This window comes from Pistacia vera, unplaced genomic scaffold (genome assembly GCF_008641045.1).
Source record: "Pistacia vera cultivar Batoury unplaced genomic scaffold, PisVer_v2 Contig57, whole genome shotgun sequence".
Classification (NCBI taxonomy): Eukaryota; Viridiplantae; Streptophyta; class Magnoliopsida; order Sapindales; family Anacardiaceae; genus Pistacia; species Pistacia vera.
The window spans coordinates 194,472-217,553 of record NW_022196412.1 but is presented as its reverse complement, the minus strand read 5'-3'; the positions used below and the strand labels follow the sequence as shown (position 1 = coordinate 217,553).

The 23,082-nt window shown below is 35.3% G+C and overlaps 4 protein-coding genes and 1 pseudogene across 5 annotated transcripts; 3 read left to right on the top strand and 2 right to left on the bottom strand.

Moving 5' to 3' along the window:
• Positions 1 to 716: 716 nt before the first annotated feature.
• On the top strand, positions 717 to 5,052 carry LOC116108815 (RNA-binding protein BRN1). The gene is made up of 9 exons (XM_031395042.1): positions 717 to 1,139; positions 1,302 to 1,384; positions 2,641 to 2,692; positions 2,855 to 2,980; positions 3,110 to 3,189; positions 3,666 to 3,845; positions 4,023 to 4,368; positions 4,456 to 4,599; positions 4,676 to 5,052. The coding sequence occupies exons 1-9, from the start codon at positions 971 to 973 to the stop codon at positions 4,801 to 4,803; spliced, it is 1,308 nt and encodes a 435-aa protein (XP_031250902.1). The 5' UTR covers positions 717 to 970; the 3' UTR covers positions 4,804 to 5,052.
• A 4,445-nt stretch (positions 5,053 to 9,497) lies between these two features.
• On the top strand, positions 9,498 to 9,869 carry LOC116108783. The gene has a single exon (XM_031395017.1). The coding sequence runs from the start codon at positions 9,498 to 9,500 to the stop codon at positions 9,867 to 9,869; it is 372 nt and encodes a 123-aa protein (XP_031250877.1).
• Positions 9,870 to 11,430: 1,561 nt separating this feature from the next.
• LOC116108849 (rho GTPase-activating protein 2-like) lies at positions 11,431 to 14,311 on the bottom strand. 2 transcript variants are annotated; one of them, XM_031395083.1, is made up of 4 exons: positions 13,863 to 14,311; positions 12,917 to 13,037; positions 12,481 to 12,831; positions 11,431 to 12,326 (listed from the first exon to the last, which is right to left on the bottom strand). In XM_031395083.1, the coding sequence occupies exons 1-4, from the start codon at positions 14,171 to 14,173 to the stop codon at positions 11,730 to 11,732; spliced, it is 1,380 nt and encodes a 459-aa protein (XP_031250943.1). In that variant the 5' UTR covers positions 14,174 to 14,311; the 3' UTR covers positions 11,431 to 11,729. The 2 variants fall into 2 exon arrangements, with proteins under 2 accessions (XP_031250943.1, XP_031250944.1); XM_031395084.1 differs by having other exon boundaries at positions 12,917 to 13,031.
• A 3,898-nt stretch (positions 14,312 to 18,209) lies between these two features.
• LOC116108781 lies at positions 18,210 to 19,145 on the bottom strand (annotated as a pseudogene).
• A 2,107-nt stretch (positions 19,146 to 21,252) lies between these two features.
• LOC116108858 lies at positions 21,253 to 22,114 on the top strand. Its single transcript, XM_031395096.1, has one exon. It carries the CDS (start codon positions 21,522 to 21,524, stop codon positions 21,891 to 21,893), a length of 372 nt encoding a protein of 123 aa, XP_031250956.1. The 5' UTR covers positions 21,253 to 21,521; the 3' UTR covers positions 21,894 to 22,114.
• Positions 22,115 to 23,082: the final 968 nt, after the last annotated feature.

Genomic DNA, 23,082 nt, shown 5'->3' with positions numbered 1-23,082 from the left:
ATTTATTGCTTCATCTTGACTAAAGCTATCTCCAATAATACTATTTATTTTAAAGATAATATTTTAATTAAGTTGAATTTATGGAAGTAATATAGTAATTGAATTTTTAGATCAATCAGATGCAAATTAATGAAGTAAAAAACAAAAAGCCTAATTCCCCAACCATGGAACATTTCTGTTTCTTTAAGTTTACATTTATTTGTGGACACGTCACGAGTGGGTACCGCACAGTAAATTAAAAAAGAATCAAGGGAAAACTTGTTTTGACAATGAGCTAAAAAGTTGGTTTTTTTTTTTTTTCCCACTAATCCATAACAAGATAAAGAGTTGGCATGCCAATTATAGCAAATATGAATCTCTCAAATATATAATTAAATTATTTTTTTAATATATATTTATATTACATCAAAATAATGAGTGTGACAATAATATAGCGTTAAAGAGAATTGGCAATTAAGACAAATGGATAGTTAACTAAATGGTTTAAATCATTGTATAAGCCAACAAGACGCATCTGCCCCACGTGATCCATCAATTTGTTTGATTAAAAAAAAATATGCAGACTTGGAATAAGACAGTGAGAAGAAAGGGCAGAGACGTCATTTGAGATGACAGAGTAATGGAAGTACGAAAGTCTTCCATTCAACTCAATACTGTACATGTACACCGATCATCAACCCAAGAACTGAAACAGCTGTAAGGGTAATATTGTTAATAAATCTAAAACAAAGCCCACTAAGATGTAATTTAATTACATTAAATCTACTGAAGATCCAACTTTGCCATCCAGAAATCCCCAAATTTCCCCAAACAAAAACAAAAAGGGACGACTACACGAAGAAAGAGAAAATCTAGAGAGAGAAAAACCAACGCAAAACAAGCAATTTTATACAGAGAGAAACCAAGACAACAAGTAGAACCAGAGGCACAGAGCGATAGTTGTGTTCCTGTTTGTGTGTTTAAGGCATTAATGGCGGAGGGTAAAAAAGAAAAGAATTCCAACGAAGAAAGCGTCAAGCTATTCGTAGGTCAAGTACCCAAACACATGAACGAAGCTCAGCTTCTTTCAATGTTCAAAGAGTTCGCCCTGGTCGACGAGGTCAATATCATCAAAGACAAGACCACTCGTGCCTCGAGAGGTTACTTTCAAATCTTGCATTATTGCAAGCTTGTTCTTTTTTTTTTTCGTTTTTTAAAAAATTATTGTGTTTGTTAAGAATGTGTGATTTGTTTTGTTTTGTTTGAGATTTGTCTGGTCAGTGCGAGTCTTAAACCCTAATCTTGGTGTATTTGGTTTGTAGGGTGTTGTTTTGTAATATGTCCATCGAGACAGGAGGCCGATAAGGCGGTCAATGCCTGTCATAATAAGAAGACACTTCCAGGGGTTAGTTCAATTATGTGTATTTCTTTGGGTTTTATTATAGATTACTTCGTACATTATCAGTCAATATTATTAGAATTTATGTTTAATTGCTTATAATAATGATCTCCAGATCTAATAACTTGATAAAATGTTGTAATGTGGTCAAATATCTGAGAAGCTGTTCAGTGTCCAACTATAACTATTAGTGAAATAATTAGTTGTTAACTGAAACTAATTGCTGCATTTACTGTGTTAGTATTTGTAGATTAATTCACATTGTGTTCAATAATTATATTAAGTAATTAATGGTGTATACTTATTTGTTAGTTTTGAAGTTAACATTTACTTGTTTTCAAAGTAGATTAGGAAGCAAATATGATGCAATGTGTTGATCCACATTGTAAAACAGTGTCTTTAGTTTGGTTTTGTGCATGGTATGCTGTGAAACGGAAGTACCTAGATTATGTATCACCAAATTAATGGCTCTGTTTATAACGTATAAACAGAGACTTGCAAAATACAACATGCTTAAATTTTTGGAGAGTTGAAATTTGCATTATGAAACTTTTTATGTGCATTAAATAGAATCAATTGTCTGGGTTTGTATCCTGTTCCTTTTGTTTTCTTTTCATTTGGAGTTGGACGTTTGGCCAATTATTACTTGTATGGTCCTTTTGAAGGTCAATGCTTCTTCTTGGAGATATAATTGTTTTGCAATTGCCAATTCTATTATTGTTGGTTGTGCGTTTCTAATCACATAGCAAAGTGTATTGTTGATGGAAGAAAAGAGCAATGGGTTTTGGTGAATTGCATTTGTCAAATGGTTATTGGTTTGGATAGACTAGATATGAAGGGAAAATACTGAGGACTAGCTGTGAATAATTGCAAATGATTATGGAGAAATGGGACAAACTTTTTGTCAAAATAGAATTGAAATCCATGAAAAAGAGCTAAACTGAATATTTTATTTATTAACTGATTGATTCTGCTTTCAAACGCAGATCTAAAAAGTATGATCTTTACTTTAGTGCCTTATTTAGGCCTCACTGGACTTTCAAGTGTTTACCCAGTTAAGCCTTTGTGTTCTTGCATATGCTTACTAGTTATTTATGATCTTATGGTTTGAACTTCTTGATTAAATCCAATTTTATGAAAAATAGAAATGGAAAAATTTGATGAGTAAGTGCTTACATGAATTCCGTTGATTTAAGTGTGTTGCCACAGCTGATTGCTGATTTTGACCTGCTCATGTTATTCTTGCTCATTGTTCAATTCAGGCATCTAGTCCGTTGCAAGTGAAATATGCAGATGGCGAATTGGAAAGGCTAGGTATAATATATTTTTAATACTTGGTACTTATATCTCCTTTAAAGTGTGTTGTTGCAGCAGTAAATCTCATTTGTCTGATGCTGCTCCATTTGCTGCATTTTATACTATATTCATATCATGTATTCTGATCTTTTGTTTTTGGTTGCTGTCTTTGCAATCTAGAACACAAACTTTTTGTAGGTATGCTGCCGAAGAATGTTTCTGAAGCTGAAGTTTCTGCTTTGTTCTCTAAATATGGTACAATAAAGGATTTACAAATTTTAAGAGGTTCTCAGCAAACGAGTAAAGGTGCTTGGAAGATCCTTTTTTTTTTTTTTCCTTTTCCATGTCTCTGGCTTAATTGTTTCCAAACAATGAATTATCTTATTCAAGGTTAGCAAAATAGTTTATTTGTCTACATGTTTCTCTTTATTGCAGGTTGTGCTTTTTTGAAGTACGAGACAAAAGAACAAGCCCTTGCTGCCTTGGAGGCTATCAATGGAAAACATAAAATGGAGGTTTGTCTAATATTTATATTCTTTTTGTAGTTGAGATATTATCTCAAAAAATTAACCTCTGGGTTGCTGGTACTTGTTTAGGAGATCTATTCCTGTTCTATTTGGTATTTTAGAAGAAATTACTTGGAGTACAATGTTCTGATAATTCTTTTAGCTTTCTCTGGACAAAGACATCTGAGGTTATATCTTTCTTTTTGGCCCTAAACTTGTGTTGCACTGTCCCTTCTTATCTTTCTTCAATAGATCTGCCATGGTAATCAATAGTAGGATTACAATTAAAGACAGAAAATTTGCTTCTGAGTATGCTCTTAAGCCTAGAGCAATTAACTTCAATGTGTTAATCTACAGTACTATTTTTGAAGTTGTTGAGTTGGATTTATAATTACCATTTGCTTATATACAATTAGAAGCCTGGGACTGCTGGGCTAATTTATTTCTGTGATTTTATTCTGATGGTTATCCTTTGTTTCTGCTAGGGTTCAAGTGTTCCTTTGGTTGTCAAATGGGCAGATACAGAAAAGGAAAGACAAGCAAGAAGGGCCCAGAAAGCTCAATCCCAGGCTTCTAATGTACCAAATGTTGATTCTCAACATCCCTCATTGTTCGGAGCCTTGCCAGTAGGGTATGTTCCCCCATATAATGGATATGGATATCAGGCAAGTTCAGTTATGTTTGCTTTATATGGTGTTTATTAAATTTTTTGCAATGCATCTGGGCTAGTATAGTAGAAATGATCAGCAATTTCACCTATTTTGGCTTTGTACCACACTTCCTGAATAGTACTTAAAATCAAAATTGACTTATAAGTTGTTGATCATCTCTTCTCTTTGTAGGCTCCTGGGGCCTATGGACTTATGCAGTACCGCCTACCACCAATGCAGAATCAACATGCCTTTCATGGTATAATCCCTCCTGTAAATCAAGGAAATGCAATACGTGGTGCCACACCTGACCTCTCACCAAATATGGGCCCTAGAAATTATGCAATACCTCCTGCAAGTTATGTGGGCTCAGGTTATCCTAATGTACCTGCTCTTCAGTATCCCATGGCATATCCTGGAGGAATGTTGGGTCACCGACCTTTGAGCAGTTCACCTGGTTCGGTCACACCTACAGGTGCAAATACTAACTCAGCAGCTTCATCGAGTCCTGGTACAAGTTCTGGGGGTCAGCTTGAAGGTTTGCCATCTTTTGCTTCATTTCACTTGTTTTCATGGAAAGCTCTTGGAGGTTTATTCCGTTAATTTATGCTATCTTCTTACTTAGGTCCACCGGGTGCTAATCTATTCATTTATCACATACCTCAAGATTTTGGTGACCAAGATCTTGCCAATGCTTTTCAACAATTTGGTAGGGTCCTGAGCGCCAAAGTTTTTGTTGATAAAGCTACTGGTGTAAGCAAATGTTTTGGTGAGCAAATTATTCTTAACTCTGAATTCATTGGAAATACGTAGGGTTGTATATCTTAGTAAGCCTTTATTTGCAGGATTTGTCAGTTATGACGGACCAGTTGCTGCTCAAAACGCCATTGCTATGATGAATGGATTCCAATTAAGTGGTAAGAAATTGAAAGTTCAGCTTAAGAGAGACAACAAACAGAATAAACCTTATTGATTGGAAGGTTGAGTCATGGAAGGAAGCAGAATGCTCTATGATATGTGCTCTCGTGCAATCTGGATGTTCGGGAGTGACCTCAGTATCTGCATCTGGGATGGTTGAGATAAATCGGTGCTTACATGCATTACTCCATCCTCCTTGTAATTGCCTCTTGGGATTGAAATCCCAGAAACTTGTAATTCATGGTGCATCCTGTGCCAATACAATTTGTAATTTGTGTATCATGGAAATTCATTTAGACATCAATTATTAATTTATTGATTTTTCCCACAAAATACGTTGTTGGTATGATGTTTTACGAAACCTCTGTAGCACATATCCCCCCCTGTGCCTCTCTTTTTTCTTTCGCTGTAGAGTTCCTGTCCTTATTGGCATTTTTGCTTATTTTCTTTTGATAAAAACCTTTTTGTTTCTCTTAATATTGGCAGCGTTTGTTTTCAGGAATCAGGAAGTAATTCATTGTGTTGGAGATACTTAAAGATTTACAAGTATGTTATCTCCTGCATATTTTGTGACTGCATAGTGCATTGTTCTTTATTCTTTCCCGTGTTCCCTGGCATAGGCCATTGCGTGATTGCGTCCAAAAAGATACATATAAAGAAAAAAAAAAAAATTAGTTTTTTAGCCACCAGAATCATTTTCCAAGAATTGTGCTATATTGGTTGGGTCAAAATCAAAGTTATACTGAGTGCTTGTCAATGTTGTTTCCATTGAGGATATGTATCAATGTTCAGTTACCATATACATATTTGCTGAGAAAACTGTGTTGATCTCTTGTCTTTCTTTATTTTTTTATTTTTATTTTTTTTGTGTACTTCATAGTTCATACAATGGATGTCACATCAAATACTAATATTAGGATCATGTTATAACTCAAATTAGGAACTTGTCTAGTGAACATTGTTTTCCAATTCTTGAATATATTGCTTTATTAATTTTCTCATGGGTGATTTTACTTTTTTTCTATCTAACATTCTGCATGCTTATGTTCTCTTTCCTGGATAGTTCACTTGATACCAGGATAGGTATGTTGTTATAGAAGTATATGTTGCATTTTTGTATATTTCATTGTTAATCAGTTTTAACCAGCATGACATTTTTTGTAGGTGGCCAGAGATAATTGATTGACAAGGATAGGATGAAGAGGTACATCGTTATGTGAGGATATGAATGGAGGTCTGTGCTGTTGGCCTTAATGAACTTTTTGGTTTCCTGTTGACACACTTATTGAATCTTTCTTATTTTGCGAAAGACTTCTACAAACTACTGTATATATGCATATACATGCTTTTGCTAACTCACACACAAATCCAAACTCTTCTTCATTTCACTAGTAAACTCTTGCCCACGACAAATTTGGCTGAAGGATTAATATTGTTTGTTCACAATGACGAATTGTACTTTTTTAATCCCCTTTTCCCTTTACTCTTCTTAAGAGTCGATACTGTACTATATTTGGTCTTTGCAAGGACTTCATCTTTTAAAATTTTACTTAGACAGTTCACACCAATTTGCAACCGGAAACAGCCAGTAGGAAGTAGATAGTTTCTCCAAACAAATATTTGAAAATAGAGATGCTGCAGTCTCTTAGTCTACAGTGACTCAATGTGAAAACCATGTCTGACCATTGAAATAAAAAGCTTTTCAATGCAGGCTGGTTAGGATGCTTGTTGTCTGTCTGAAGTGCAGTGTACTATAACCTTCCTCTTTTGCTCTTTGCTAAGTGTAACTTATTTTCACTACATCCACGTTAGCATGCATATTTCTAATATTAGCCAATTTAAATTGTTGATAATGAGAATACGTTGGGGCCTATTTCATATCCAAATCTTTTCAGTATCTTATTTGCTATAGTTCTTCCTTTGTGAAGTTTCTCCTTCCACATCGGTATCAACATTGTATCTGACTAGAGGATTGAGTTCTTGTTTCTTGACATTTGACACTGCTTATGAATTCTTGTCTTCTTGTAGCATTTTAATGTTTTTGTGCTTTGTCATCGTGACTGTTTCTAGTTCTTGATTTTTTTTCCTCATGACCTATGAAGAAGTTGAGCTTGTATGTACAGGGTGAGTTGAGCTTTCATAATAATGTTTGTTTATCTTTGCTATGTTGTGATCAATGGTCAAACCTGTCAGTAGTATCTTATTTTGACAATTTTTTTTTTTAATTTGGAGTTGTGAAGCTTTTTTTTGCAGCTTCAAGTAGCTTTCAGCAACCCTATTGATGTTTGTGATTGCATTACTGAAGGTTTCAAAGACGACACAAAGAATAGACAGTACAAAAGCTTTCTATCCCCATTTCTGAGTGATGAGTGCTTCTTTTTTTACCTCTCACTTATTACTTTTATCCCACGTTAGTATTTTGTAAATACCTCACAGACCAAATCCTCTTTCTGGTGTGATTCTGCTCCCTAGTTGCTTTCTAATTTTATGTACTTTGATCACCTTACAGCCACACAGTTGAAGACCAGCACTGGAGAGCAAAGGAGCTATTTCAATAGTTGTAACTCAATTAGGGACTTGAAAGTTTTAGAGAGATTGGCTCATTATATTAGCATTTCTTGGTTTTGATTTCTAATTTTTTATGCATTATTTAGATATTGCCTGGGAAACATCATGGTAAACTTTATCCATCCGTCTGTGAAGAATCTAATGCAGCTTCTGAATATTGTTTAGTGCAAGGATATACACATGAAATAAAGATTTGACAGTCAACATCAGGTCACTTCTTGAGTTGGATTATGGTCTTTAAATAAATCTGAAAGGCCACATGATCATGTAATTGCATTCATAGAAGATTTATCTGTGATTTGTATTATGTCTCAAGTATCAAAAATCTGAATTCCTATTATTTAATATAGTGTCTACTATGGCAATGTTGATGGAAGGTAAAAAAAGCTATGAAGAGATAAATTTGAAGAATCAGTCTGTGAAGAAGATGTTTCATCTTTAGACTGGGCCAGCTTCTAGAGAGAGGCCAGGTTCCATCTTTAGACTGGCCAGCTTTTTAGAAAGTAGACTTTATGTATCCGTCTGTGAAGAATATGTTTCATGTTTTGCTTTTGCAGCTCATGATTATTGCCAATCCTCTAATTTGCAGCAAGTTTTTCAGGTGCGAGTTTGTCTTGGTCTCTAATTTTTCATGTTTCTTACTCGCATGAGAATATAGTTTGGTCATCTTCTAGTAGGTCTGAAATCTAGAAGGGACAAAAGAAAAAATTCTGATAAGTCAATAGTAAAATTTAGACCGAAATGTAATGAATTTTGCGCGTGTTTTTTTTTTCCTAAGCTCAACGTAACAAATGGCCTTAGATTTTGTGTACCGTGTATTATAAGAAGTTGGAATGTTGTGGCTGGCTAAGGTATTTCTCACTAATTGATAATCATGGTAAAACTGATTTAGAGTGAGCTCTACGCTTATAAATATAAATCAACAGTCAAATGTCAATCGTTACTCGCATTGTTTTCTTTGATAAGGGTAAGGCGAAAACCAAATGACTTGACTATTAGAGGCATCGGCGTGCCAATTCGGGTGGGTTTTTAAGTATCAGGCAATAATCCATAGACACGTGGTAGATTTAAGACTTATAGTGGGTAAAATCATTGGTGGAATCCTATGTAATTGCCTTGTCTTGCCGTATGCATTTAATTCACGTATATATCTGTTAATTTCGATTCCCGACATTATCTTGTTATGATAAGGTTGAGTTGTCACAAAGTCAAGCTTGTATTCTAGATCCTGGTTACCCTTTTTTGTGCAAACCCACCTACTGATTGGAATTTGGAACAATAATTTAACAGGACAAGTCTCTATTGAGAATCATCCACGATTCAGAAATATGGTTTAACACCCTGTCATGTTCATTGATTAATGATTTCGTGAAACATTAAATATTTCACTTGTTTTCATTTTGTGTTCTAAAAGAAGAAACAAACCGATTAGGACGAAAAACAGATGGGCCTGCCTATATACTAACCGTGGTGTATTGATTGACGGTTGAGTCCTCAACGCTGAATTTGTTCAACTTGGTAAAATTTGATGATGTTGTTTTTTCTCTATTGTCTTCAACCATCTTCTAATTCTGGAGTTGGCATGTTGACGATGACTTTTTCTATAGTTAATTTACCATTAATTTTTGTTATGTCAACACATGCAAGTTTGGGTTTCTTTATAGCTAAATACTTGCAGCAAATCGTGGAATGTGGTAAAGTAACAATTCTTAAATGATGAGAACTGTTGGAGGTGCCAAACAAGTAAGGTCCAAGATGTTGACACATGGACTATCTTTCCTTCTGGAAGACTGGTTTTCATCTATATATATATATTTTTATGAATCATATTTTTCTTAATTACCCACCCTATATTTGATATTTTCTTCTAGAAGGGATGCACATTTTTTTATATCGGTCATTTTCTTATATTTCAACATCAACTTTTCTTCTTTTGTTGAACATAAAACAATTGGCAAGTTGATGAAATGAAGCCCACCTGCAGCTAAAACGGCGAACTACTGTTAACATATTAATCAAGTCAAAAGAAGACAGCCCTGGTTCTTCACTTTTGTTTCTTTCCAATCATGTAGAGAGCTTCCTATATATATATATATATATATATATACGTGGGCTGTCATTAAACCAAAGTTCCTGAATCATCCAACTCATGTTGCGCTTTCTTCTTTTTCGTCGAAAGAGATGGACGTGAAGAATGTTTTTGATGTGTCTTCTTATTTTTTCTTTGAAGCAACTGGTGACTCAGAGGCTGATGTTGTGGTTGATCCTAACATTGTTACTGCCATTAACCATGAAGATGACGATGCTGAATCATGTAGCTACATTTTATCTGGCTTCCCATTTGTTTGTGATGTAAATAACGGGTTTGATGCTCAAGCTGTACATGTTGATGATGAAGTGGAGGAAGGAGAGGAGGTTCATAGTTACAGAACATGGTCAAGTCAAGAACAAAATGGTATTTCTGGAGACAAGAAATCGAATGATTCATCTGAAAAAGTAATGAGTGAAATGGAGAAGAACAAGCTGTTCTGGGAAACGTGTCTGGCATCTTAACTCTGGCTTCTGTTTTCTCTTATTTAGTTTCTTTGCTAATATTTCTTCTGGAATTGGGATTGGGATCCTTTGTTCGTCTTGTAACATCATTTCATTTGGTTTGGAGTTAAAGAGAAAGGTAGGAAAACAGCCTGTCTAAAGACAGTTAATTACTTCAATGATAACAACTGTACAAATTATCATATTTAATTTACTGACTTGAGTTAAATTTTCCGGATTACTGTTTGCAGTTGATTATCTTTTGTCGGAGTATTGCAAGATGGATTGTTGAGGTGATTGGTTGTAAATCGCAAGCAAGGTAAATAAATAAACACCCACTTTTTCTTAAAGAAGAAGAACATGCCAATCTATGATAAATTAGGCGTCGTATGAGAGAATACAGTGAGGAAAGAAGAAAGAGAGCAAGAGGAAGCATCAAACCGAGGTGAAAGATAAACTTTGGATTCTGAAAAATCTGTTGATCCCAGCTTTAGTAGCATGCGGATATTAAATATAAAAACTAAAAAGATAAGCAAGTAGCTAATAGTGGTTCATCAACGGAATAGGTTCCGCCATCATCAATAGTAAAAAATTATGTCTTTCAGTTTAAAAAATTCATATACCATCCGAAACTTACATCAACATACCATCATCTCTTTTAGGAGTATATTCAAAACTGAAACGAGACGAGAGAACTGCAAGAATACCCTTTCTTGATCTACAACGGTTCAACCAATCATAAAAAAATGTGTACGCCTGGGACTTTAAAGCCAGTCCTGTAAAAGTACTTCCAGTTCTGATACTATTAATCAAGAAGCATCAGAAATTAGATCCGAATACAATTTGAAGCTTAGTTTATTTATTCTGGCACACAAATGTATTGAGTCGTTTGGCTGATTATTATGATACTTTTTTAAATAATATTTTGAAAAAAATTAAATTAGATGGGTATTACGATGTAAGATTTAGAAATTAATAAAAATACTCTCTATATTTGTTTATTTATTAAACACCCCTATAATAAAATATTAAAAGTTAACAAAAATACCCCCAATTCACCCATTAAATATAGATAGCCGACCACCATTACTAGAGTTACCGTATCGGTGCATGATCGGCTGGATCTTACTGGTCGTGTGTCGATATGACCTTTTTCGGTTAGATCCACGATGGATCTGACTAGAAAATGCCAGATTTACGGCTAGATCTAGCCATTGACGGCCAGATTTGGTTGCATTTGGTCGTCAACGATAGCCAAAGATACGGCCATCGTCGACGACTGGCTACGGCCACTAGCTGTCATGAATCTGATCTGAAAAGATTAGATCGACGCACTACTAGCCAGATTCAGCTGGTAGTGCGCTATTATACCAGATTCCAGCCACCACTGTTAGAAGCTGGCCAGAATCTAGTAAATGTGGGTTGTTAGGGTATTTTTGAGAATAAGCTAATTTTACTATTTAACTTTATTGGGAGAACACATAATACTATTTGGAAGAGTGAATCGCCATTATATTTTAGCTATTAAAGGACATTTATACTTACAAATCAAACAAGCATGACAAGGTCAAACTCCCTAAGAAATCATCCACAAATAGACTTCCGGAATACTAAATCTTAAATAAGTCAAGGTTAAATTTCTTTTACAATCTAGAACATCAACATAGAACTAGTACATGTTCAGCCCAAGCTGAACCACGACCGGCTTTCTCAATCATCCACCACCACAAGCAAACGCACCCAACCCAGTTCAAGCAAAACCCCCAAACTTCAAGCAATATCAATTTACAGAAATAACCCTCTGATTGAAGAGAGAGCAAGAAAACCAAAATGGGCAAATAAAGTATTTTTCCTAACCGTGAGAATGATAGTCAGACAGATTTATTGGACACTCATGATTGATGCTGACTCCACTAATTTCTCGACCATTTCCACATCCTTTGTGTTTTCAATGCCTTTTGATGGACCCGTTTTGTTGATGTTTTGCTCTACAGCAATCATACTTGTCCTCGAGTCTTCTCCATCACTTGAACAAGAGCTTTTGCTATCAGTAAAAGAAATACCAGACTCAGGATTAAACCCAGAAAAACTTCTGGGACTTGCATACTCTCCCTGCAAATCACCCACTGGCTGCTTTAAGAAACCACCATTTGAGACATTTTTGTTCTCATCCAATTGCCTCAAGAAGCATTCTTCTACTTCACCGAGTGACTCAATTTCATCTTCATCCTCACTACTGTGGCTGTAATGTGCATTATCATCATATTCTGATATTGGCCCCCTCAATTCACAGCTGCTATCCCTCTCTTGCTGACTATCATATTCCTCATCAGTTTGCTGACCAGATGAATGTGATAACATTGGTGAATATCCTCCAGTTGCTGTATCTTCACGTTCCCTCAGAGTTTTGGTAATTAGGGTCTTGAGCAAGTTCATTACTTGAACAGCATGCATCAAAGCCGTCAATGGATCAGACATCTAATCAAGGAGCAAAATTTTCAGTGGCATTATGACGTTATTTAAGATGAATTTCTTGCATTCAAAAAGTAGAACTTCGTATTTGGTACGACTTCTCATTTGAAAACAAGTAAATATAATTTTTAGATAGCTAGGATAGTTGACAGCTTATAACCTGTGTCATATTTGGAGCAAAAACCATCGCAATATTTCTCGCATTCATTTTGTTGGATTCCTCTTCCTCCACAACATCAGCCATAAGATCAACAGCCCAATTGAGCAATGCAGCCTCAGTTGGCTTCAATTGCTTCACAAGCTCAACAGATTCTTCCTCTGTATTGCAATCGAGAACTTGCTCTGGTGAAAGTCCATCCAGCACTCCTGATGGAAGTTCTCGGAACCAGGCTTTTATAAGGCCAGCCAGACAATGGACATCAATATTGTCTGGCACAATGCCCCTGTTCAGCTGGTCTCTCACATGCTCCTCCTGACTATTCTCAGGGTTTATTCGGAAAATTCCCTCTGCCTACAAAGCGACTCAAAAACTAGTGAGGAACTCGATGCTCATATTGTATGAAGGTGAGCTAATGTCAAAATTTAACATCAAGTACCTTAAGGCCTTCTTGTGAGTATAAACGTTCCTGCATTAGCAAGAGAATAGTGGGGACACTATTCCTCCTTGAATCAAAAGAGCGTTGCATTGATTCCGCTGAGACGCCAAACACACTAGCACTGCAAAATTAGATATTCGAGAGACAAGACCACGGACAAGACACATAGGAAATGTTCGTTAAAAACAATACATATATCCAGAGAAAAGAGCTAACACGAAACATACTACAAAAAAATGGACTGGATTATTGCAATTGCAAATTAGCAAGTGAAAATCCATGCAATACATTTCGAAATTGGAATGGAAAGAAACTAAAACTCTGCATAGTTGATGAATTGAGAAAATCTTTTATTGGTTTTTTCTTTCCTGCGTTAAAGAAATCTCAAGTGGTAAATCTAATACCTTTAAACAATTCTTGCATCTTATTTATGACTATATGAAGATCACAAAAGCCATTAACACTAGTAAGACTATTCTGAACCCAAATTTCATTTTTTCGCTACATAGAAAATGAATAATTGGGAGAGAGCAAAATTGTTAATCTTGAATTATATTAATCAGGGAGATGAGAAACCAGGGGCTCTCTCCAACTTATGATAACAACGAGGTTGGGTTTAAATTTTATAAAATAGATTAAATTCAAGTAGAAGTTATACTTAGCCCCTATACTCAGCTGAATTTTTCAGCAAAGAAAAGAAGGTTTAGGGCTTCGAAACGGTGTATGATTAACCTCCCTACAGTGTTATATAGTTCAGAATCCCATCAACATGAGCTAGAAGAACCAACTTTCAGCTGGAATGAAACTACATGGTACCTCATTTAAAGATCTGTGCTAATCCGTACATAAGAGCGCACATTCAAATTTCAAACATTCCAAAGCATAAACAAGAGCCCGGATAAAGACTAGTTAAAAATTGAACAAGAGCAATAAAATAAACGAGTACCTAGCACTTGGAACTTGACATGGGACCTCAACTTCGAACTCAACAGGAAGACCAAGAAAGCCATTGAAAGGATCAAAGGTGACGTGGGTTATGTGTTCTACATTAGTAGGCCAGCCGATATCCATATTATCAACCGTAGAGATAACATCTTCATCTCTATCAACATGACAGGACATCATTGATTTTTTGAGAGCTGCTATAAGAATCTCCGCCAGTGAAAGCTGGTTCTGTTCTTCATCACTGTCTCTGTTTCCTTTGTTTCCTTTACCAGCACCACCACATCCAACTCTCACCATTACCAGGCCCGTCATGCTTCAAGATTAATCTGTCTTTGGTCAATGTTCTTGGTGAGGAGAAGAATTTTAAATTTCAGGTTGAGTTAGAGTTCGTTTGATGGTTGTATTTATGTCGGGTGGGATTTTCAAGTTTAGACTTGGACTTCAAACGGCCACTCGTTTCAAATTTTCTGATGCCCGTCACTTTATCAACACAATTCTTTTTATTTAACCTTAGTGTTTTGGTTTATATCAAGAATGCCACTTTACCATGTGACAGTTACCGTTGTCGTTGTGCATAAAGTATTTTAACTAATTATCCAAATCAACATTATCTCCTCACTCCCAAATAAATCCATATGTAATGGCTTAAATTGGTGACACATTAATAAATGTTATTATGAAAACTAATCCTTTATTTTGCTTAGAAGTAAACATAAGCATGAAATGACTAAGTGGGGTTAAATTTAGTTTGGTAGTTTGATGATATAATTAAAGTTTGGTGAATGATATAATGAAGAATAATTAATTAATGTCATTTTCAGGGTTAAGAGTAATTGGATACCGTTGAGTGATAAAAAAAGGGCAAAATGAGGACAAGTTTGATATTTCCAATAATAAGGGGTCCTTTTTATGTCATTCGCGTGATTAATGGGGAAGGTAAAAGGGAAATGAATTTTTTTCCTTTTTGTTTTTCCAAAATATTTGTCTTTTCTCTACCGTCTTGTACTTCTATTTCTATAACCCTGCGGCCCTACCTCTAGAGCTGCCTGGTAATAATTCCCATAAAATTATTTTTCTAATTATTTCCAGTATTTTCTGATTTGGTCATGACTCATATGGCCCTCTTGTTCTCTCAAATTTGCAAAAACTCCCAGGTTGTGTTTTTACTTTTACATATATAATTACATATTGCTATGAAATTATAATTTTAAAACTCTTGGTAACATACATAATGATAAGGGTAATATAACAACTATGAATGCTAAACTGGCAAGAGCCTGCGTTATTGTATGAAATCGAGAGAAGGAGCGGTCCAGATTGAATCCTTTTTGTTTTAAGGATCTATTTTGATTATTAAAATAGGAGACAAAAGACAAGAACATAGATCGCCTGGTGGGTCCCACAAAATTATGGACCCGTTAGAAGTCCACAACCACAAGGGCAATTAGGTTGTGCTCTGTTCTCCCTCCAAAAAGCCACTATTTGAATTTGAAAAACTAAGGAGTGTGGCAGGCAGGGGCTGTCTAAACAGAGATTAAGTTGATGCTTACCTCTCTCGGCTTTTTCTGTCACTCAACTCGTGATTTTATTTTATTTGTTTTCAAATCTACGGAAGACAACCCAACGTACCAATACAACAAAAGCATCCCTTTTGTTTTACTATTTATATATAATATTTTAACAATTTTCTAACTCTCTTTTTATAAAAGAAAGTTAAATATGATTATTTTTCACATCTTAAATCAAGAGGTACATGTTGATGATGAAGTGGAGGAAGGAGAGGAGGTTCATAGTTACAGAACATGGTCAAGTCAAGAACAAATGGTATCTGGAGACAAGAAATCGAATGATTCATCTGAAAAAGTCAGAGTGAAATGGAGAAGAACAAGCTGTTCTGGGAAACGTGTCTGGCATCTTAACTCTGGCTTGTTTTCTCTTATTTAGTTTCTTTGCAATATTTTCTGGAATTGGGATTGGGATCCTTTGTTCGTCTTGTAACACATTTCATTTGGTTTGGAGTTAAAGAGAAAGGTAGGAAACAGCCTGTCTAAAGACAGTTAATTACTTCAATGATAACAACTGTACAAATATCATATTTAATTTACTGACTTGAGTTAAATTTTCGGATTACTGTTTGCAGTTGATTATCTTTTGTCGGAGTATTGCAAGATGGATGTTGAGGGTATTGGTTGTAAATGCAAGCAAGGTAAATAATAAACACCCACTTTTTCTTAAAGAAGAGAACATGCCAATCTATGATAATAGGCGTCGTATGAGAGAATACAGTGAGGAAAGAAGAAAGAGAGCAAGAGGAAGCATCAAACCGAGGTGAAAGATAAATATTGGATTCTGAAAATCTGTTGATCCAGCTTTGTAGCATGGATATTAAATATAAAAACTAAAAAGATAAGCAAGTAGCTAATAGTGGTTCATCAACGGATTAGGTTCGCCATCATCAATAGTAAAAAATTATGTCTTTCAGTTAAAAAATCATATACCATCCGAAACTTACATCAACATACCATCATCTCTTTTAGGAGTATATTCAAAACTGAAACGAGACGAGAGAACTGCAAGAATACCCTTTCTTGATCTACAACGGTTCAACCAATCATAAAAAAATGGTACGCCTGGGACTTTAAAGCCAGTCCTGTAAAAGTACTTCCGTTCTGATACTATAATCAAGAAGCATCAAAATTAGATCCGAATACAATTTGAAGCTTAGTTTATTTATTCACTGGCACACAAATGTATTGGGTCGTTTGGTTATTATTTTGAATTTTTAAGATAATTTTAAAAAAAAGTTAAATTAGTGGGTATTAGATGTAGATTTAGAAATTAATAAAAAATCTTTGGTGCGTTTGTTATTATTTTGGAAATGAGATTACGAGTAAAATTTAAAAATTTAGAAAAAGCCCATAGGTTTGCTATTAATTAAATACCCTAATATATAAAATGATAAAATCACCCCCACCACCTACAGTGCCAGATTCCAGCCACCGCCGGAATCTGGCAAGTATAGGTTGTAGGGTGTTTTTGATAATTTTTAAAATTTTTTTTAGAGTGTATTGATGAAATTAATACCTTACGGGGTCTCAAAGTAATTAAAAAAATAGGGTATATTTCTGGAATAATGTGCCAAACATTATTGAAGAATAGGGTGGGATATGGATAAAAATAATAAGCCAATATGCCCATTTATGTTTGTTATTTATTAAACACCCCTTAATAAAATATTAAAAGGTAACAAAAACACTTCCAAACTACCCATTAAATGCAGACAGCCGGAGGGTGGCCAGAGTCGCCGTATCGAAGCATGATCGGCCTGATCTTGCCGGTCTTGCGTCGATATGGCATTTTTCGATAAATCTAGCTGTAGATCTGGCCGAAAAAGGCTAGACAGCGTACTACTGCAGATTCAGTCGGTAGTGTCCATTATACAGATTCGGCCAACTTCTAGCAGTGGTGGTCGGAATCTGATAAATGTGGTTATCGGAGGTGTTTTGTAATTTCAAAAAAATTAGGGGATTAATTAAATTAATAAATTTAGAGGGTTTAAAAAATTAAATAATATAAAATAATATTTGAAAAAACCCATTTTACTATTTAACTTTATTAGGAAAACGCAGATCTTATTTGAAAGAGTGAATCAAGAGCTATATTTTCTATTGAAGGACATTTATACTACAAATCAAACAAGCATGACAAGGTCAAACTCCCTAAGAAATCATCCACAAATAGACTTCCGGAATACTAAATCTTAAATAAGTCAAGGTTAAATTTCTTTTACAATCTAGAACATCAACATAGAACTAGACATGTTCAGCCCAAGCTGAACACGACCGGCTTTCTCAATCATCACCACCACAAGCAAACGCACCCAACCCAGTTCAAGCAAAACCCCCAAACTTCAAGCAATATCAATTTACAGAAAAAACCCTCTGATTGAAGAGAGAGCAAGAAACCAAAATGGGCAAATAAAGTATTTTCCTAACCGTGAGAATGATAGTCAGACAGATTTATTGGACACATCATGATTGATTGGACTCCACTAATTTCTCGACCATTTCCACATCCTTTGTGTTTTCAATGCCTTTTGATGGACCCGTTTTGTTGATGTTTTGCTCTACAGCAATCAATTGTCCTCGAGTCTTCTCATCACTTGAACAAGAGCTTTTGCTATCAGTAAAAGAAATACCAGACTCAGGATAAACCCAGAAAAAAATTCGGGACTTGCATACTCTCCTGCAAATCACCCACTGGCTGCTTTAAGAAAAACACCATTTGAGACATTTTTGTTCTCATCCAATTGCCTCAAGAAGCATTTTCTACTTCACGAGTGACTCAATCATTTCATCCTCACTCTGTGGCTGTAATGTGCATTATCATCATATTCTGATATTGGCCCCCTCAATTCACAGGCTATCTCTTGCTGACTATCATATTCTCATCAGTTTGCTGACCAGATGAATGTGATGACATTGGTGAATATCCTCCAGTTGCTGTATCTTCACGTTCCCTCAGAGTTTTGGTAATTAGGGTCTGAGCAAGTTCATTACTTGAACAGCATGCATCAAAGCCGTCAATGGATCAGACATCTAATCAAGGAGCAAAATTTTCAGTGGCATTATGACGTTATTTAAGATGAATTTCTTGCATTCAAAAAGTGAACTTCATATTTGGTACGATTCTTTGAAAACAAGTAAATATAATTTTTAGATAGCTAGGATAGTGACAGCTTATAACCTGTGTCATATTTGGAGCAAAAAACCATCGCAATATTTCTCGCATTCATTTTGTTGGATTCCTCTTCCTCCACAAATCAGCCATAAGTCAACAGCCAATTGAGCAATGCAGCCTCAGTTGGTTCAATTGCTTCACAAGCTCAACAGATTCTCCTCTGTATTGCAATCGAGAACTTGCTCTGGTGAAAGTCCATCCAGCACTTATTGGAAGTTCTCGGAACCAGGTTTATAAACCAGCCAGACAATGGACATCAATATTGTCTGGCACAATGCCCTGTGTCAGCTGGTCTCTCACATGCTCCTCCTGACTATTCTCAGGGTTTATTCGGAAAATTCCCTCTGCCTACAAAGCGACTCAAAAAACTAGTGAGGAACTCGATCATATTGTATGAAGGTGAGCTAATGTCAAAATTAACATCAAGTACCTTAAGGCCTCCTTGTGAGTATAAACGTTCCTGCATTAGCAAGAGAATAGTGGGGACACTATTCCTCCTTGAATCAAAAGAGCGTTGCATTGATTCCGCTGAGACGCCAAACACAGCACTGCAAAATTAGATATTACGAGACAAGACCACGGACAAGACACATAGGAAATTGTTCGTTAAAAATCCTCTTTCTGGTGTGATTCTGCTCCCTAGTTGCTTTCTAATTTTATGTACTTTGATCACCTTACAGCCACACAGTTGAAGACCAGCACAAGAGAGCAAAGGAGCTATTTCAATAGTTGTAACTCTATTAGGGACTTGAAAGTTTAAGAGAGATTGGCTCATTATATTAGCATTTCTTGGTTTTGATTTCTAACTTTTTATGCATTATTTAGATATTGCCTGGGAAACATCATGGTAAACTTTATCCATCCGTCTGTGAAGAATCTAATGCAGCTTCTGAATATTGTTTAGTGCAAGGATATACACATGAAATAAAGATTTGACAGTCAACATCAGGTCACTCCTTGAGTTGGATTATGGTCTTTAAATAAATCTGAAAGGCCACATGATCATGTAATTGCATTCATAGAAGATTTATCTGTGATTTGTATTATGTCTCAAGTATCAAAAATCTGAATTCCTATTATTTAATATAGTGTCTACTATGGCAATGTTGATGGAAGGTAGAAAAAGCTATGAAGAGATAAATTTGAAGAATCAGTCTGTGAAGAAGATGTTTCATCTTTAGACTGGGCCAGCTTCTAGAGAGAGGCCAGGTTCCATCTTTAGACTGGCCAGCTTTTTAGAAAGTAGACTTTATGTATCCGTCTGTGAAGAATATGTTTCATGTTTTGCTTTTGCAGCTCATGATTATTGCCAATCCTCTAATTTGCAGCAAGTTTTTCAGGTGCGAGTTTGTCTTGGTCTCTAATTTTTCATGTTTCTTGCTCGCATGAGAATATAGTTTGGTCATCTTCTAGTAGGTCTGAAATCTAGAAGGGACAAAAGAAAAAATTCTGATAAGTCAATAGTAAAATTTAGACCGAAATGTAATGAATTTTGCGCGTGTTTTTTTTTTCCTAAGCTCAACGTAACAAATGGCCTTAGATTTTGTGTACCGTGTATTATAAGAAGTTGGAATGTTGTGGCTGGCTAAGGTATTTCTCACTAATTGATAATCATGGTAAAACTGATTTAGAGTGAGCTCTACGCTTATAAATATAAATCAACAGTCAAATGTCAATCGTTACTCGCATTGTTTTCTTTGATAAGGGTAAGGCGAAAACCAAATGACTTGACTATTAGAGGCATCGGCGTGCCAATTCGGGTGGGTTTTTAAGTATCAGGCAATAATCCATAGACACGTGGTAGATTTAAGACTTATAGTGGGTAAAATCATTGGTGGAATCCTATGTAATTGCCTTGTCTTGCCGTATGCATTTAATTCACGTATATATCTGTTAATTTCGATTCCCGACATTATCTTGTTATGATAAGGTTGAGTTGTCACAAAGTCAAGCTTGTATTCTAGATCCTGGTTACCCTTTTTTGTGCAAACCCACCTACTGATTGGAATTTGGAACAATAATTTAACAGGACAAGTCTCTATTGAGAATCATCCACGATTCAGAAATATGGTTTAACACCCTGTCATGTTCATTGATTAATGATTTCGTGAAACATTAAATATTTCACTTGTTTTCATTTTGTGTTCTAAAAGAAGAAACAAACCGATTGGGACGAAAAACAGATGGGCCTACCTATATACTAACCGTGGTATATTGATTAACGGTTGAGTCTTCAACGCTGAATTTGTTCAACTTGGTAAAATTTGATGACGTTTTTTTTTCTCTATTGTCTTCAACCATCTTCTAATTCTGGAGTTGGCATGTTGACGATGACTTTTTCAATAGTTAATTTACCATTAATTTTTGTTATGTCAACACATGCAAGTTTGGGTTTCTTTATAGCTAAATACTTGCAGCAAATCGTGGAATGTGGTAAAGTAACAATTCTTAAATGATGAGAACTGTTTGAGGTGCCAAACAAGTAAGGTCCAAGATGTTGACACATGGACTATCTTTCCTTCTGGAAGACTGGTTTTCATCTATATATATATATTTTTATGAATCATATTTTTCTTAATTACCCACCCTATATTTGATATTTTCTTCTAGAAGGGATGCACATTTTTTTATATCGGTCATTTTCTTATATTTCAACATCAACTTTTCTTCTTTTGTTGAACATAAAACAATTGGCAAGTTGATGAAATGAAGCCCACCTGCAGCTAAAACGGCGAACTACTGTTAACATATTAATCAAGTCAAAAGAAGACAGCCCTGGTTCTTCACTTTTGTTTCTTTCCAATCATGTAGAGAGCTTCCTATATATATATATATATATATATATACGTGGGCTGTCATTAAACCAAAGTTCCTGAATCATCCAACTCATGTTGCGCTTTCTTCTTTTTCGTCGAAAGAGATGGACGTGAAGAATGTTTTTGATGTGTCTTCTTATTTTTTCTTTGAAGCAACTGGTGACTCAGAGGCTGATGTTGTGGTTGATCCTAACATTGTTACTGCCATTAACCATGAAGATGACGATGCTGAATCATGTAGCTACATTTTATCTGGCTTCCCATTTGTTTGTGATGTAAATAACGGGTTTGATGCTCAAGCTGTACATGTTGATGATGAAGTGGAGGAAGGAGAGGAGGTTCATAGTTACAGAACATGGTCAAGTCAAGAACAAAATGGTATTTCTGGAGACAAGAAATCGAATGATTCATCTGAAAAAGTAATGAGTGAAATGGAGAAGAACAAGCTGTTCTGGGAAACGTGTCTGGCATCTTAACTCTGGCTTCTGTTTTCTCTTATTTAGTTTCTTTGCTAATATTTCTTCTGGAATTGGGATTGGGATCCTTTGTTCGTCTTGTAACATCATTTCATTTGGTTTGGAGTTAAAGAGAAAGGTAGGAAAACAGCCTGTCTAAAGACAGTTAATTACTTCAATGATAACAACTGTACAAATTATCATATTTAATTTACTGACTTGAGTTAAATTTTCCGGATTACTGTTTGCAGTTGATTATCTTTTGTCGGAGTATTGCAAGATGGATTGTTGAGGTGATTGGTTGTAAATCGCAAGCAAGGTAAATAAATAAACACCCACTTTTTCTTAAAGAAGAAGAACATGCCAATCTATGATAAATTAGGCGTCGTATGAGAGAATACAGTGAGGAAAGAAGAAAGAGAGCAAGAGGAAGCATCAAACCGAGGTGAAAGATAAACTTTGGATTCTGAAAAATCTGTTGATCCCAGCTTTAGTAGCATGCGGATATTAAATATAAAAACTAAAAAGATAAGCAAGTAGCTAATAGTGGTTCATCAACGGATTAGGTTCCGCCATCATCAATAGTAAAAAATTATGTCTTTCAGTTTAAAAAATTCATATACCATCCGAAACTTACATCAACATACCATCATCTCTTTTAGGAGTATATTCAAAACTGAAACGAGACGAGAGAACTGCAAGAATACCCTTTCTTGATCTACAACGGTTCAACCAATCATAAAAAAATGGGTACGCCTGGGACTTTAAAGCCAGTCCTGTAAAAGTACTTCCAGTTCTGATACTATTAATCAAGAAGCATCAGAAATTAGATCCGAATACAATTTGAAGCTTAGTTTATTTATTCACTGGCACACAAATGTATTGGGTCGTTTGGTTAATTATTTTGATATTTTTTAAGATAATATTTTAAAAAAAAAGTTAAATTGAGTGGGTATTATGATGTAGGATTTAGAAATTAATAAAAATATCTTTGGGTGCGTTTGGTTTATTATTTTGGATAATGGAGTATTACGAGATAAAATTTAAAAATTTATGAAAAAGCCCATAGGTTTGCTAATTTAATTAAATACCCTAATATATAAAATGATAAAATCACCCCCACCACCTACAGTGCCAGATTCCAGCCACCGCCGGAATCTGGCAAGTATAGGTTGTAGGGGTGTTTTTGATAATTTTTAAACTTTTTTTT

Excerpts from the sequence above, each read along its gene's own strand:
- LOC116108815 (XM_031395042.1), top strand. The coding sequence starts at position 971 with ATGGCGGAGGGTAAAAAAGAAAAGAATTCCAACGAAGAAAGCGTCAAG. Across the intron at positions 1,385-2,640 it reads ATAAGAAGACACTTCCAGGG|GCATCTAGTCCGTTGCAAGT; the intron begins GTTAGTTCAATT and ends TGTTCAATTCAG. Across the intron at positions 2,693-2,854 it reads TGGCGAATTGGAAAGGCTAG|AACACAAACTTTTTGTAGGT; the intron begins GTATAATATATT and ends TTTGCAATCTAG.
- LOC116108783 (XM_031395017.1), top strand. The coding sequence starts at position 9,498 with ATGGACGTGAAGAATGTTTTTGATGTGTCTTCTTATTTTTTCTTTGAA.
- LOC116108849 (XM_031395083.1), bottom strand. The coding sequence starts at position 14,173 with ATGACGGGCCTGGTAATGGTGAGAGTTGGATGTGGTGGTGCTGGTAAA. Across the intron at positions 13,038-13,862 it reads TGTCAAGTTCCAAGTGCTAG|TGCTAGTGTGTTTGGCGTCT; the intron begins GTACTCGTTTAT and ends CTAATTTTGCAG. Across the intron at positions 12,832-12,916 it reads ACTCACAAGAAGGCCTTAAG|GCAGAGGGAATTTTCCGAAT; the intron begins GTACTTGATGTT and ends GTCGCTTTGTAG.
- LOC116108858 (XM_031395096.1), top strand. The coding sequence starts at position 21,522 with ATGGACGTGAAGAATGTTTTTGATGTGTCTTCTTATTTTTTCTTTGAA.